This window comes from Rosa chinensis, chromosome 5 (genome assembly GCF_002994745.2).
Source record: "Rosa chinensis cultivar Old Blush chromosome 5, RchiOBHm-V2, whole genome shotgun sequence".
Lineage (NCBI taxonomy): Eukaryota > Viridiplantae > Streptophyta > Magnoliopsida > Rosales > Rosaceae > Rosa > Rosa chinensis.
In genome coordinates, this window is record NC_037092.1 from 39221395 (window position 1) to 39238214 (window position 16820).

Below are 16820 nucleotides of genomic sequence, written 5' to 3' on the forward strand. Positions count from 1 at the left end.
AGCCCGTGTGGCCATAAGGCATGCACACTGGGATAACTCGCTCTGATACCATGATATAGTAATTTGGGGATCACATTCAAAACTAATTGGAAATGGATGGATTAGCCCAACGCTTATAACCCTATAGGCAATGTCTCATTTTTTCCATGTGGCCGGGATCTATATATTCTCAACATATACAACGATCAACAATGTTTTCTTTAAAACCAAAAGAGACAACGGTAAGGTCGGTGTCTTCTTCCACACTGATCTTTAAGTATATATATAGATCAACAATGTTTTCTTTAAAACTGAAGGAGACAATGATAAGGCCGATAGCTTCTTCCACGCCGATCTTCAGGTATATACATCGATCAACAATTAAAACCGAAGGAGACAGTGGTATCATTGAACTTGAGGTACCATTGTGACTACATGGCCATCAAACGTGACTACATTGCCAAGTGCATAGCTTAATAAATACTTGCAATGTGCAGAATAGTACAATATGTGGAAATGAAACTGCCAGTAATTTGATCCATTTCTATTTTATAATTGTAATGGTCTGGACACACCTTATGTTGAGTGAGGAGGTGAGAGGCAATCAAATATAGCAGCGCGGTAGTCTTCAAGTAATGTCGTTGTTGAAGGGTTTTGACTAAAATTTGTGGATCTTGAATTAGAGATGATTGGTATCGACCCATACAAAATTGATAGATCCACTAAGAAGTAAATAAACTGGGATCTAAGACAAGGTGCTGAGGCTTAAAAAGTTGAAGGAATGATTCATTGGATGATGGATTGATGATTTCAGTGAGTACGTTCAATGAGAAGAGAAGAAGATGCGAGTGTAAGAGGACTGAAGGGAGAGAATAGAGAGGAGAGATAAAGAAATGAATATAATAGGAACTATGAATGACCATTATCAAGTTTTAGTACAATAGGAATTTCCTTATCCACAATTATAAGCAGTCGTGAGATAAAATACCAACTGCATTGCACTCAAACAGTGAAAGCTCCCACCATTGTTTAATTCGTGGCAAAGCAAATGTTGCATTTGCCGATTATTATAGTATTGATATAATGAATACATAATGTCATTTTGAAGACTAAATCCCTAAAAGAATAACACATCCCTTAAAAATATAAAAATAAAATAAACCCGAAACAACAAAGAAAAGCGATAACTTATAATATTGGATCAACCACAACGATAAACTGATCATCTATATATAGGAAAGAACTTTGGACCACATAATTTCCTTCAAATATATGAGTTATAACAAGATTCATGTATGACGTGTGACAATGCATGTGCTTCTCAGATGTAGTTATCATTTGATCAAAACATGTTTTAGGAGGCCAGGAATGTGAGTATGCATGATGTACTCTTCCCAATCTATGCATGTCGCATCAAAATTAAAACTTTCAACCTCTATGAAACTGTCCCTTGCAGTCCTCCACAACTTCTCTGTATTGGTGTCATCAAAGCTACATAACACACCAAACATACTTAAATGTCAATGGATGATTATAGTCAATATAAGAAATCATTAAGCTAAATAATTCAATAGAAAAACACACGTACATTCCTTTGAATAGCATATAGGGTTCGTATAGCTCTACCAAGCGCATGACTAAGTTGAGTTTCCGACTATAGTTGACATATATCTCTTGGAAATACTGGCCGAATGCTTTGTTCATGAACTTCAATCCCTGAAAAGAAGAATGAAATTAAAATTACAAAGAACAAGAATCGTTGACTGTTAAAGAAAAAGAAACAATTATTCCATGATATAAATTTGTAGCTTGCTTGAACAAACCTTCAAAGGTAGCATGTAGCGAATATTCATGTACATGCGAAAAGTAGCCATAGTCGTCAATACTGTACCCTTGGTAACAATGACAGGCTTACCATCCTTATCAAGCCATGGATTCTTGGTGAAGTATTGGAAGATAAAGTTGTGCATTTGAAAGAAATTCAAAGGGTTTCTCAGTGAGGATCCGACATGATAAATAATATTTCCAGAAGACTGATTTGCATTTGCCACCATTGCTATGATTATTGAATTTACCAACATGTCAACAGGAATCTGCAGCCAAAGTTCAAAACTTAAGGCCCTTTAGATCATTCACATATCAAGCAAAAAAAAAAAAAATTACTGGTAATTGACCGAATGACTTACCATATCGAGTACTCTTGCAGGATCGACAAGCAAGCATGTCAGCTTGCCTTTGCAATAACCAGCAATTACAAGCAAAAAAAAAAAATACTGGTAATTGATTGAATGACTTACCATATCGAGTACTCTTGCAGGATCGACAAGCAAGCATGTCAGCTTGCCTTTGCAATAACCAGCAATTACACTATCAATAGTTCTGCATACACCAAGATTGAATAGTGAGTAATGACATGATTAAACAATGTTGGGTGTTTGAATTAGACAAAATTAATTTTATCACCTAAAGCTCATAAAGTGCATTGAAGCTAGTTGTCTTACCTGAAACCTTGGATCCAACCGGAAAATGGTTCTTTGTAAGTGCTAGTAACTATTGTTGGACGTACGACCACAAGAGGCAAATTGTCTTTCGAGCGTTGTAGAAATATTTCACCCATTGCTTTCGTGAACACATACGTGTTTGGCCATCCATATAGTCTAGCCCTAATTAAAGATTAATTTGTGTAGACAAAAATCCAAATAGAAATTAAATAGGGTGATAATAGTGTAGTAGCTAGGCTTTGTTAATGCATGGATGCTAAGTTGAAGACCTTTTAATGCCAAAATCCTTCATTGTGTTCGTAACAACTTCTTCTGAAGCATCTATTGCTTTTAGTTCATTCAATTTCTCCTGCACAAGGCCCTTTTCCACTGCTTCAAAATCAAAATTACCCATCTCCTTTACCATCTTATCCATTGAAGATGAGTCTTCTAGTATGAGCCCCGCCCTTTCCCCACACACGTAAGCTGGAAACATATAATTCACCATCAGTACGTGAGGAAATATATATGATATTTCTGATTATATTCTTTTTAGTTTATATACACTTCTAGTACGAGTCTCCCCCTTATCAATTAGTTTTCTTTTTCACTATACTTGTAAGCAGGCCGCCATTAACTGAACCAAACTACAAAATTTATTATGTAGACCAACCCATCTTAACTAGAAAAGAAAAGTAATCCTAACCAGTTGATACATGGAGAAGTATCTGTAGTTTGAAACATTTGTTCGCAAAGCTTAACACTTGCAGAACTCCAAAAGTATTTACCGCCAGTGAAATATCATATCTGCACACAAACATATATGTAATTGTTATATTGTGTAATTATATATCATAGTAATTAGCAGGCTGGGTTACTATGAGAGAACCGGCGGCTGGCCAATCATGGCAATGCCTCCAAAGTCCCCAAACCACATTTTCTTTCTAGTAGAGGGGGTATGGGTACTTTTCACCCTCCCTCTCCCTCTCCCTCCCTGCATTATTGCTTTTGGCCGAGGGCAACTTCGATGGTCAGTTGACCAAAATATCATCAGTAGTTCACTTCAAAAATAATCAAATTATAAACTACTCAAACAATTTTTAATATCAGCAAGACCATCTTTTTAAAATGTGTGAATCGAAACTTCAAAAGTAGACTAGTACTTGGATGGATCATTCAAAGCACAATAAATGTCGTGCATGCAGATTTCTCTCCCTCTCTCCCTCTCTCTCTGCAACCTCTTAATTTACAGTAGCTGCATCTTCTCGTACTTATATGGTTGGGTGTAAAATAAATATGCATAAGGTCTAGAAAGGTGTAAAGATGAACGTACATGTTATAGTTGCCTCTTAAATAAATATGCAGGTTGATGTAATGGGTTTACCTTTCGTCAAAGTTGGTGGTGGCTGCAGAGTTGAATATTATCTGTATTTCATTGTATAGTTCTTCCATCAATCTGGGTTCTTTCACTCCGAGGTTCTCGAAAGTGACATCTCCTGGGAGAGCAACAACTTTTTCGGAAATGAAAGAATCAAAATCTGTCCTCCATTTCTCCCTCAGAACCCTGAACAATTCCTTCCCTATAATCTATATAAGATATTGAAGATCTATGTTAGTCAATTAATAATCATAACGATTTACCTGCATCACGTACAAATTACATGAAAATGTAAGTCGTTTAATCTCGTTACTGATTAGGGCAGCTGTGAATTATGTACAGACCTCATCTTGCATGCGATGTGTTGCTGACTTGGTATCAGAGGCTCTTACGAGAAGATAGAGCTTCTTCACATTTGGTTGCACCCTTAGAATTTTCTCCACAAAGACTGCATGCCATGCAATATCCACATATTCACAAGTACTCAAATGTGCGTGTGTGTGTGTGTGTGTGAGAGAGAGAGAGAGAGAGAGGTATATACCCATTCCAAGGAAGCCGGTCGCACCAGTGATCAAAATGGTCTTATTCTGCAGATAACCTAGTATGCTGTCCAACCCCATTGTACAGAAAGAAATCAAACAATACAAAAACTCGGGAGTTGATTGCTTATGTTTGATGATTCAAAAGCTTGTTTAGGTTTTATAGAGGACCTAGTAGGGAACCAAAATAAAGTTAATTTGAGAAAATTATAGATGGAGAATTTATTTCCTTGGGACTCGTTTAAATTAAATGTACCTGCCAACAACTAACTATGAGGAGTTTGCAGTTTTAATGTCTGACAAACTAAAGTTGATTTTACAAAATTATAGATGGAGAATTATAGAAGCTTTTCTGTAAGTTATGAGGTTTTGTACTTTTCTGCCCAAATTAGTGGTCCTTCTTTTTGGTAGAGATCAACATGTCATCAGTCATTTGGTCGTCCGGCAAGAATTACATGGAATCATATCAATATTGGTACCGATATTGATATCTTTTACCCACTTGTCATTAACTCATATGGACTTTGCTTCTTCCTTAATCAAAATAATTGCAAAATGCGATAGATAATGTTCAAATCTTCGGCTCCCATGCTGGCTAACGTTGCAACCACACACATTAATGCATAAGATTTTTGTTAGGCTATTTTTATACACCTAAATAGATGCATAAAATGCCTATGACTTAACTCTATAAGAGTGTTGAAAATAGTATATGTAAGTAGAGATCTCTTGCGGAAAAGATTGTAGTCTAATCACTAATCTAAAAACTTAAAACAAAATAAAACTTAAACTGTCCAATTATAAAGATCTGACTGGCAGACGACTCTAAACTATTTTAAATATCACAAAAATTTACACACAGACTTTAGACACGATAAATTAACTACCGACAAAGTTTGATAATTTTTGAAGATGTTTTGGTTAACAAAATGATTTAATAAAGACTAAATAATAAATGACTCTGAAAATAAAAAGACTTGATTCAGGGTTTTGAAAATTAAAGATAAAAAAAGTTAGAGGATTTGCTTCCACCACCAATCAATCATGCAAACTAATCATGTTCAACCTAATTACATTAATCTATGGATGAAGATGCTCAAGTTAACCCAACGCCTGAATTAACATATTGTTTTTCCTTACTTGTATGTTAGGTGAGAGACTCTCTACACCTAACCTATTTTCTAAATGCAACCTAGGTTGACGCTACTCTAGATTTAACACAAAGAAATCATTACACAATATAAAAATGAGACATCACAAGGCATCTTTAGTACGACACATCTCAATTAACCTAGGAACCTAATCACTTGCCTTATAGACAATTTACTACTCTAGAACTCTCAACGGAACCCTCGAAACAAGGCACATGCAATGATTATTCTTAGCAATAGAACCCTAAACATGCAATCAAAGTTGCGCACCAAATAATACATGCAAAGGAATCATCAATGTAAAAATAGAAATTAGGTTCTCATCCAATAGATAAACAAAACTAATTGAAAGTCATATCAAGCTTACAATCATGATTTAGGGCTTCAACAACCCCTAACTAAAGAGTTAGTTTCTCATAGAAGAAAAACAAAAACAAAATAAACTAAAGAAAGGGAAAAAGAAGTCGCGGAACATGAGAAGAAGAGAGAAGCTTTTCAGATTTGCATAGCCCTTTTATATTGCTCCTTGAGTCCTCTTTCATTCCTTTTTTGGTTTGAGATTCCTTCAATTGTAAAGAAAACCAACTTCTTAATTCTCTATTTGATTTAGGATTCTCCACACTTTGTCCAATGAGAATTTGTCATATCATCATCAATATTTTCTCCTTTATTGCTACGTCATCTCCATGGATTGGACTTCTCGATTAATCAAGGTCACTTGCTAGGGCCAGGACTTCAAGATTTGTTTATTTGCACATCTTTCCTCCATATTATCTTCTTTTTGTATATTTGTCCCCAAAAACCTAATAAACACAAAAATAAATAAATAAAGGGAAAATAGAATAAACTAACAAAGCATATTATTATAGGGATTAACATTATAAACGTTGATAAAATGCTTCTATCAAACACCCCCACACTTAAGTTTTGCTTGTCCCTAGCAAACAATTAGACACTAACTATCCAAGACATAGACCTAATGCCTTCCAACATCTTAGAGAACTCTTAACACCCACACATATGGTCAACAAGAATCAAGCTTACACGAGATCAAATCCATAATCAGACTTAAAAGCTAATTTACTTTGATAACCACCATACTCAAAATATAATGCAAGGATAATCAAAACCAATGCAACAAAAGAAAACCCAACATCTACATGTTTCAAACAAACTTCATGATAGGACCTGCCCTGGATTTCACCCTGAAATCCGAAATGGCCCTGTGGGGCCTACCTTAGAAGAAATTCTACCAAAAATTTGGCGGAACTTCCTCTAAAAAGGGACTACCCAAAACCTGTAGAAAGACATTTTGTCACCCCCCTGATTTTACACACAAGAAAATCGATATATATAATCCCATAATTATATATGCGTGAACGTTCAGTCATCAATACAAAATACCTGGAATCTTTTTCCTTTTAACCAAGTACATACTGATGCCCTGAATCCTCAAAGTTAATATACACTCGCTCCATAGAGTTATATATTACAATGCTTACGAATTAAATTGTCAACAACAAAATAAAACGTAAATGCAGCTCAGAGTAACTATACAATGGAAGTCCTTATGAACGGTAAAGTCACAAAGATGGCTTCCTACCGTAAAGCTGCAAAAGCGCTACCTCAGCTTCAGCCACGATTTCCCTGACCTGCAAGATTAACCCCTACACCATTCCATTGAATAGTGCACCGGGTTGCCACACAACAAACCCGGTTAGCTTATGAAGCTCGTATGAGTAACTCAAAACCAATTACACAAATTTCACAAAAGCCTCCTGCTCATAACCTCAATCCTAGCATTCAATTACACAAATTTCGGTCAAACAAGACTTCCTCAAGCAATGTTTGACGCCACCCTAACGCACTACAACGAATTCCAAAATCACACTCATCTCCCATTCCCCCTAGGAGCTTTTGTCATCAACATGACATCAAAGGTGAAAATCAAAGAATCACCTTCCTATCCTCAACACAGAGTACAATTCGTCACCACTATGCTCTTAAGATAAATCAAACCATCAATCAATATAATCAAGAAGAATCAAGGCAATCACATATCAAACAAGCAAAACGAATCATAGTAACCCCTGCATATAATTTAGTTCAGGAGGTCACATTAAGTCAAGCAATTCAAGACGAAGTAGTCATCGAAGTCCCACACTCTGACGTCTGTAGGTAGCCCCAACCATCACAGCAGTCCTCTCGATCTTTGTTAACTTAATAACAACTCAGCTCCGCTACCAAGCAATCATCACACTGATCATCACCTAGATTTCAAGGATCATCACATAGATTCATGCAGATATCGCCAATCATCGCACAGATAGCGATCATCACATAGATTTCGCTGGTCATCGCATAGATAGCGATCATCACATAGATTTCGCTGGTCATCACATAGATAGCGATCATCACATAGATATCAACCATCCTACTCATATTCCTACACAAGCTACACAGATATTTCTATACAAGCTTGACATAACAATCATCACAGAGATTCACCACGAAGTCACTAATACATGAATATATATGTGTATATATATATCCCATAATATATATATAGACACACATAGTCATCCACTTAGAAATGCCACTAATACCAACTATAGTCGTAGTTAACCAAATAACTCCAAGACAATAGGGTAATCATGTTCATAACAAATATTGATCATATTCATAACAAATATCAATCCTGCTCATAACAAATATTGATCCTGCTCAAAACAAATATCAATCCTACTCATAACAAATATTGATCCTGCTCATAACAAATATCAATCCTACTCATAACACATATCGTGAGATTTACTCACCAAACGATAAAGGTATTCCATTCATTAATGAACCTTGTGAGATTACTCACCTCGAAACTCCCGCTGCGTCTTCAATTCAGGACAAGGGAGCCAATCCACAAAATAGCCTTCCAAGGAGTACTACGTCACGTACCTAAGGAATTACAGCTCTCATTCAGTCAACGAATCACAAGGGATAACGTTCGAAACCCTAAATCGAACCAAAATTCCCAAGGTGACGCCAAATGAGGCGAAACCACATCCGAGACCTCCCAAAGTCCCCGGAATACGTCCATGATCGATGTGACCAAACCACAAGTCGATCGGACGCTCGAATCCTCACGGATCAAATAAATCGATTGGTATGAAACTGCAAAAATCATAACAAATCCATTCGAACTCCAAAATTTGCATATTATATATCGAAACGCTCATATCAACGAGTAGAACATATATAATACCAAAAACAGTTCCTTAAGTGGCCGGAACACCGCCACAGACTGTGGCGCACCGCCGCCGGCCAAAACTTAATATTTCACAAAACTCCCAACATCAAAGTTCTTCATCTAAGCATGCTTGTGAACTTTCCTAACTAGCTCGAAGTCAGAAAACAAGCATAAAGGGTCGAAAACTACCTCACAAGCCGTGAACAATAATCCAATCCGAGTTGATCGAAGTTTCACGTGAATCGACCCAAACAACCACCAAGGATCGATCAACGAGGCTGCTCTGAGCTCAACCAAGAAGACTTGAAGCCTCGCCGACGTCGGAACAAGGATTTCCGACCGGGTCCGAAATTGCCCAACTGCGCCGCCTTCCACCGCCGCCACCACCGAGAATCGGTGCTAGAGGACACCACAGGGATGACCAGACGAAGGAGACAAACTGATCTGGAAAGTTTCGTCGCCGAAGACCGCCGCAGTTCGCCGGAAAAGTCGGGTCGGATCGACTGGGTCCGGGTTGGGTCAGTCTGAAATCTTCGATTCTGAAGGTAGCAGCCGAGAGAGAACAGAGAGAAGGGAGCTGGTTTCCGGAAAAGGAAATAAGTGAAAATAATAAGTTTCTCCTTCGGGAAACTTCTATTTATACCAAAATGGAAATTCCTTCCAATGGCCATAACTTTCTCATACGAACTCCGATTTAAGCATTCCACATGTTCATGAACTCGTATCGACGCGCTCTACAACTTTCGTGAAGGAAGTTTTCAGAGAATCCTAATGAATAAAAAGTCAACCTTTGGCAACCCCCTAAAACCATATTCTTCAATTAATTATTCGCCCGAAACACTTCCGCTCCATCCACGAGCCACGAAACCTTCCAATAGTTATAAAATTAATTCCGGAAATCCTCGGAAATTTCCGGGGCATCACACATTTACACTTCGAAACCATCCATCCTTATTCTCCTGGAGCCACCATGTCCCCAAATCTCAACATCTCCCATTTCACAAGTACAAATCTCAACCGAATAACATTCATCCCACAGGTTATCAAAGCAATTCTAATATAAAAGGTAAACAAGGAAAACATGGATAAAATTGATATGCGGAAGTTGTGCTGTTTGCTATGCCTTAACTCCATGTACGCCTGACCTCAACTATTCTAGCCTGCAAACTGGGCATTTGAAACTGAAGGGCCAAGCGGAAAGTAATTGAAAAACAAGTAGTGTGAGTGGGTAAAAATAAATAATTAAGATGATTTAAATGAAGCAAACTTGAATACTTTCCCACTTATTTAAATTTATAAAACCTCGATGCATGCAACGTTCAAAAACATATTCCTTTTAACTCAAATCTCGTGAAAACATACCAGTCCCGCTAGTTAAGTAATAATAGGATATGGGGAAGAAGAAATCACCATACGGGTAAAGGAGCCCCTTAGGCTCTACCTACCCTCGACTGCCACTCACACATAGATTGTGTGAGGAGGAAAACTAATAACCTCGACTACCACTCACGTGAGGAGAAGAATCCTTGACTGCCACTCACAAACACAAAGTAAGTGAGGAGGAGACACTATAGAACGACCCCAGTATGGTGAAGAAAATAATCAAAAACCAGTAAATCCATAAATCCATAAAGCTTCCCCAATATCTAAGAGAAAAATAAGTATATTCCAATGACGTGGCCCCGCACGCCAAAATATTCTCAAATTCATAACAAATAGGCGAGAAATAATATATATAAATAATTTCCTCGAAAATCTCACTTCCGATATTAATCCAGAAAACTCCACATCAACTAATAAAGTATAATATAAATTTCCAGAATTCTCCTCAGAAAATATTCTTCGATAAATCACATAAATCACAAATTTAAAATCAAGCGTAGTAAACTTCAATTCAAAAATTCTAACGATATAACAAATAAATATTTAGATCGGATTAATATGCTCAATAATTTAAAACAATAATTTAAATCACAATTCCATTTCCCAAATCATTATCGAGATAGAACATCAGTTTCCAAAGATAATCAATTCAAGTAAATCTAAGAGATAAATTGATATCAAATTCCAAAATTAAATTATATGCTCAAAATATAACGTGATAAATTAAATAAAGCATTAATTCAAGAAAATAAATGCATGCATCAACATTTAAAACAAAAGTCCACTCACAGTATACGGCTCAGCTTGCAGTTTATTCGAAGTTTCCCCGTGTGGTTTCTCCTCACGTCCTGTATAATATAATGCTCGTAAATAAATAATTACAGGACAGAAATTTAATTTTATGATAATTATATGTCGAAATTCTAAACGTTTCCCTTAACCTCAACTCCTTCAATTCACTTAGATTTCCATCCAAACTTCATCAATAATTTCTATTTGTCGATTTACAAATTCTAAAGTAAATTCGAGAGGAATCCAACGGTCGGATTCTCGTAAATCGATAACCAAAATTCAAAATTTTCAGGAATTTACAATCAATTCAAAACTTACCCAATCTTCACCAAACTTCATATATAAGCTTTACAACATTTATAGGATTTAATAGGCTAAAAAGTCGAAGTCAGAAACCTGCTTAACGCTCCTCTACGCGCCACCCACAATGGCGACACGTGGGCCCCAAGCGCCGTCGGCCGCCACCTTAGGTGGCCACCAAATTTTGGCAACAGCTTCGTCTCAACCATACGAACAACTTTCTCAACTACAACAAAACCAGAAAACGACTAGAAGTACCTCAACAATTAAGGAGAACCTTGAACCCGATTCGTGAATAGTGACCCATAGCTTCCAGCCTGCAGTTCTTACTCCACGTTTCGATTCTCGGCAAAAGCTTTGGGGAGGATGATCTACGTCTCAAGCCGCTTCTGATCGGCCAAGTTTGGCCAGTTTTGGTGGCCGGAATCTGAAGAATGAAGCGTTGACCGAAATCGGTACCGTGGTGTTCTCGGCCTTGGGTCTTCGCTTTCCGGCCTAGGCGCCGTGAGTTGTCACCGTGGGAGTGGCTTGGAGGTGGAGACAAGTTGAACGGCGTTGGTTGGGCGTCGATTGGTGGCCGGAGTGGAGAGAGCGATGTAGTTGCAGAGGAGAGAAGAAGAGAGAGAGCTCGGGGAGGGGAGAGAGAGAGAGAGAGAGAGAGAGAGAGAGAGAGAGAGAGAGAGAGAGAGAGAGAGAGAGAGAGAGAGAGAGAGAGAGAGAGAGAGAGAGAGAGAGAGAGAGCGCGAGGGAGGAGAGAGAGAGAGAGTTACAGGCCACAGTAAAAGATTTGAATATATACTATCTACCATGAACAGTAACTTTGGTATTTCGCTTATAACTTTCGCATACGAACTCTGATTTTTACGTACCACATATGCACGATCTCGGTTTACCGTCCTCTACAACTTTCATAAATGAAGAATATTTTCTTAAATTTTGACCCGAACAAAAAGTCAACTTTTAGGGCCACTAAAAGTATCAAAACAGAGTTAAAAGTGAAAGTAATTGTCATTTACTGTCCAAATGACTTGTAAACTGATAAATTTAGGTTCGGGACGTAACATTTCAACTCAATTTCTCACAAAGATGATCTCAATTTCTTTTCCCTCATGATTTTCTGACTTGATGCCTAAGCATAAGTATTCACTCAAGTTAAATGTGAGAGAAATGATGTAATAAGGCAAACAAATAGCTCAGATATGATAACAAGAAAGAAAAGCTTTTTCCAATTTTTTTATTTTATTTTTATTTTTTTATGATCCCATGATTGGGCCAAAACTCGAATGAAGGCCAGTGATACCATATGCTCACCCTTCTGCACAAGTCTCCACAAATCGAATATATGCACAACTTCAAAGATCAGAAGGTCTTTATTAAAGGTTGTAAAGGGGTCAAGGTTTGAGGTTTAATGAAAGAAATGATAGGATATCACAAAAATTCTAAATACTAGTGGAGCGAGTAATGAAGTAAGGGATGAAAAATCGTTAAAGTCCCCTCACATCTAAAACATTCGTTAAGTAAGACAAATGTCAAATTCTTCATGTTGGGCCTTCACTTCTAAACAATCTCGTTTTTCACATAGAAAATCAGATCCAAACTTTGTATTATTTTTTTTTATTGCCGAATACTTTTTTTTCTTTTTCTTTTTTTTCACGGCAATAAATATTTTTTCTTTGGATCATGAATCTGATTCCCCAACACTTATTTTTTACAACAATCACCTTGAATGAAAATATTTCATGAATGTAGCTCCACTAAATCTTTAGACTATGGGTAAAGGAAAAACTATACTAGACTCAAGGTTTAAGGATTATGTGGGTGATGAAAGAAAAGGCTAAATGTAGGTTCAAAGGGGTTAACTAAGGGGGTAGCACATCTTGTGTGCATACAGGGACACATGTTAATTTGGCTTTGGTGGTGATTTCCGAATGTCTTCATCCCTTCCCATCCATCATGCAATTCGACCGTAAGATTCAAGAGGCTTTGGGGCAAGTTCTAGCATTTTTCCTTATATAAATATGCACGTCTAATCCAAGTCTCAACCAAGGCGCATAAAAGATGAGATCATGCAAAATCCTCGTCAAGAAAATAAGATGATCTATACTAAGCAGTAAGCAGTTAGAAAAGAAATGGCACATATAAAGGCTCAATAACTCACAAGAGACTAAATCAAGTTTAACTTGTTCTAGCATGCTTCCATCAAATTTTCAGTTATCACATAAGCCCTAACCATCTATTACACCTTGGATCAAACATAATAATTATAAAAGTCTATTCGCAATTACTTAAGATTATGAATCCAAAGTCATGCTTGCAAGCATCTTGTAACCATATAATTCAAATAAATAGTTCATGCACATCATAGGGTTGGAAGACTCCTAAAGACTCAATAAAAACAAGAACAAAACCTAAAAAATAAAATAAAAATAAAACTTTTTTTTTTTGGACGACCTGTCGGTGAGCTTCTGATCCTGATTGAAACACACAAACATCGACTAGTTGGCTGACTTCGACGACTGTCGGTGGATTTCGACAAGAACATGAAATTGAAGCCAAAACTCCTAGAACAAATACTCTAAACAAAACAACACAGTGTTAAACCCCCCCCCCCCCCCCCCCCTCCCAACTTGATCCAAACATTGCCCTCAATGTTTGACTATAAAGCATAACAATGGACAAATCGAGCATAAAGAAAAAGATCAAACACAACAAAAACACACAATAGAGAAAATATAATCAAAACATTGCCCTCAATGTTTGACTATAAAGCATAACAATAAACAAATTGAGCATAAAGAAAAAGATCAAACACAACAAAAACATACAATAGAGCAAATATAATCAAAGAACATAGATAAAAGAGAAGAGACAGAGAGATCAAATCTATTTGGCGAGCAATCTGTGCGGCTTCCAACTCCTCCATCATTGGGTTGCCTCCCAAGTAGTCTCGGTTTAACATCCTCAACCTGACACAACAACTCTTCAGTAAGAGTAATAAGGAGGTTTAGGTCTTGGTTCCCTCAAATGTTTAACCCTTGTAAGTGAAGTTTCATGGTCTCTTAATAAGAACTTGGGTAGCTTGGGAGAAATGGAAACATGGGATTGGATGATCCTCTTCTTCTTCTTCTTTTTTTTCTTTTTTTTTTCCTCTTCTTCCATTGTCTCCATCTCCTATGAGATCCACCAAGTATGGATAGAAGGATATCCTTATCAGATGTCAGACGCTCAATAATTACCATCTCCACATGATTGACAAAGTTTATGGTTTCTTGGATGGAAGGAACATGTCTAGAGCTCCAATGTGGCAAGGGGGAATCAAGTGGTGTACCATGTGCTAGAAATGGAGGCCCCGCGATATGTGATTTGACCGTCTCCTCTTCTAAGAAATCACTCATGTCATTATTGAAACATTCTTGGTCTTCATGAGGTATTGTGATTGCTTTCGGCACATTGAACTCATTGTCATAAAGCTCCTCCTTACTTTCTTGATTGTAGAATTCCTCATCATCAAAGGGATCTTCCTCCTCCATCGCTTCAAGCTCAGTTGTGTAGCGGATGATGTAACCCTCATAAGTCTCGACACTAAGTTGTTGATTGTAGGTCTCATCCAAATTCAAATCTTCAACTCCATCTACGATTGAATCAAGTGATGCATTATGAGATTGAAGCAAAGCGGTGGCTATAGGGGGTTCCCATAGAGTTGTCATATGTGTAGAATTGTGCTCTTGAGGTAATGCGCTCTCCCAAATCTTGTTAATTGTCGGCCAATCATCCTCCTCATTCGTGAAAAGCTCTTGAATTGGTTCTTGCTCCTTTGACTCTTGATAGAAGGCTAAAAGTGTGTCAAGATGTCACCCAATCTTTTAAAAAGTTTCATGAATACTTTGAACATGACCATCTGCTTCTCTTGCCCATGAGTTTCCATGATTTGCTCATAAGCATCAAGTTCCTGCATATAAGATTGCAAACTCTGCGCCTAAGAAGAAGCATCATTAACAATAGAAGCAATCAAATCTGCAGGATGGCTATCTTGAGATGTTGACGATTGATGATCATGGTATAAAGATAGGGAAGCTTCAAACGCATTTAAGGATCTTTGTTGGGCATTTGGATAGCCATTCCACTCAAAGTATTGAGGATAATCCCACACTAGATTGTACACTGAGGCGCATACTGATCATTCCAATGCCCTTGGTTTGCTTGATATCCTCCAAACATGTTATTTTGATCGAAGTAACCTTGATATTGTATACTTGGACATGTCTCCGTTCAAAGACCAACCAAAGAGCATATAGAACACGTCTCGTACGATTGATGCCACTTTGCAAAACAAAAACAAAAAGAAAAGAAAGTTAGTATAGATACAAATAAAATTAAAAAAAAGATTAGCAATTACAAATAACAATCCCCAGCGACCGGCGCTAAAAATTGATAGGCTATTTCCATACACCTAAATAGATGCACAAAAATGCCTATAACTTAACCCTACAAGAATGTCAAAAATAGTATAGGTAAGTTGGGATCGTTCCCGCAAGAGATTGTGGTCTAATCACTAATCTAAAGACTCAAAACTAAGTTTCTAAAAAACGTTAGGCGCTAGTCGGGCGGTGACCTGGGCACTAGCGCCTAGTGGACTAGACGGGAGCCTAGGCAGGGTCTAGGCGGTTTTTATTTTTTTTATTTTGTGTAAAATTTTCTTAGGTTAAGTGACTTGAAATAAGAAATTACGGAGTTATCAAAAATAATAAATACATGATGAATGCCAGTTGCAATTTGACACTAATTTAATATACTTGTCTCTCCCTTATTGTTTGAACAATTAATCTTTGAGTTGAAGTAGCCATACAACCTTGGCCCACTATCCTTTGCCTAGGCCCTAGTGAATGACAGAATGAAAATAACAATTCTCCTTTGCCCAGCAAATGACAAAACAGAGAGTCACAGAGAGAATGAGAGTGGTCTATGACCATGTTTTACTGAGACTCTTTAAAACGACGTCGCAAGAAGAACGTCATTTATTAAAGGAAAAAAATTGAAATAGCAGCGCTGTTCATCTTCTTCATCACTAACCCCGTGCCCGTTTTCCTCTTTCCACCATTATCACATATTCACAGAGCATAGAGCTTTGCAAACTTGAGACTTCAAAATAACCTACTCAAAACTTGAGGGAGAGAAAGAGAGATATAGAGAGAGCTGTCAAGGAGAGGGTCGGGTTGGGTCACCAACATGGCCAGCTAAAGCTTAACAGTGGATGCCAGAAAGGCGAAGACAGATAGAGGGCTTAGAGAAGAGAGACAGTCAGCGCCTAGCACCGCCCAGACCCTCCCAAGTCCGCCTAGGACCGCCCAAACCCGCCGAATTCACGCCTAACATGATGATCGCCTATTTCACTGATTTTGAAGAAATCAAGTCTGTTGCTGGTCGCCCAGCGTCTAGGCGTCGCCTAGACCGATTTTTAGAATACTGCTCAAAACAAAATAAAACCTAAACTGTCCAATTATAAAGATCTAACTGGAAGATGACTCTAAACTATTCTAAATGTCACGAAAATTTACAGACAGACTGTAGACACGA

General features: G+C 37.6%; 1 protein-coding gene across 2 annotated transcripts; it reads right to left on the reverse strand.

The window, feature by feature from the left end:
- Positions 1-1261: 1261 nt before the first annotated feature.
- LOC112167299 (fatty acyl-CoA reductase 1) lies at positions 1262-4472 on the reverse strand. Of its 2 annotated transcripts, XM_024304306.2 has the most exons (10): positions 4379-4472; positions 4182-4285; positions 3844-4046; positions 3166-3266; positions 2750-2945; positions 2481-2642; positions 2277-2358; positions 1803-2072; positions 1568-1695; positions 1262-1470 (listed from the first exon to the last, which is right to left on the reverse strand). In XM_024304306.2, the coding sequence occupies exons 1-10, from the start codon at positions 4455-4457 to the stop codon at positions 1314-1316; spliced, it is 1482 nt and encodes a 493-aa protein (XP_024160074.1). In that variant the 5' UTR covers positions 4458-4472; the 3' UTR covers positions 1262-1313. The 2 variants fall into 2 exon arrangements, with proteins under 2 accessions (XP_024160074.1, XP_040362910.1); XM_040506976.1 differs by lacking the exons at positions 4182-4285; positions 4379-4472 and adding an exon at positions 4101-4126 and having other exon boundaries at positions 1266-1470.
- Positions 4473-16820: the final 12348 nt, after the last annotated feature.

Coding starts and splice junctions, on each gene's coding strand:
- LOC112167299 (XM_024304306.2), bottom strand. CDS start 4,457: ATGGGGTTGGACAGCATACTAGGTTATCTGCAGAATAAGACCATTTTG. Junction 2,643..2,749: donor AAGGATTTTGGCATTAAAAG/GTCTTCAACTTA, acceptor ATCTTTAATTAG/GGCTAGACTATATGGATGGC. Junction 2,073..2,276: donor CTGCAAGAGTACTCGATATG/GTAAGTCATTCA, acceptor CTTTGGCTGCAG/ATTCCTGTTGACATGTTGGT.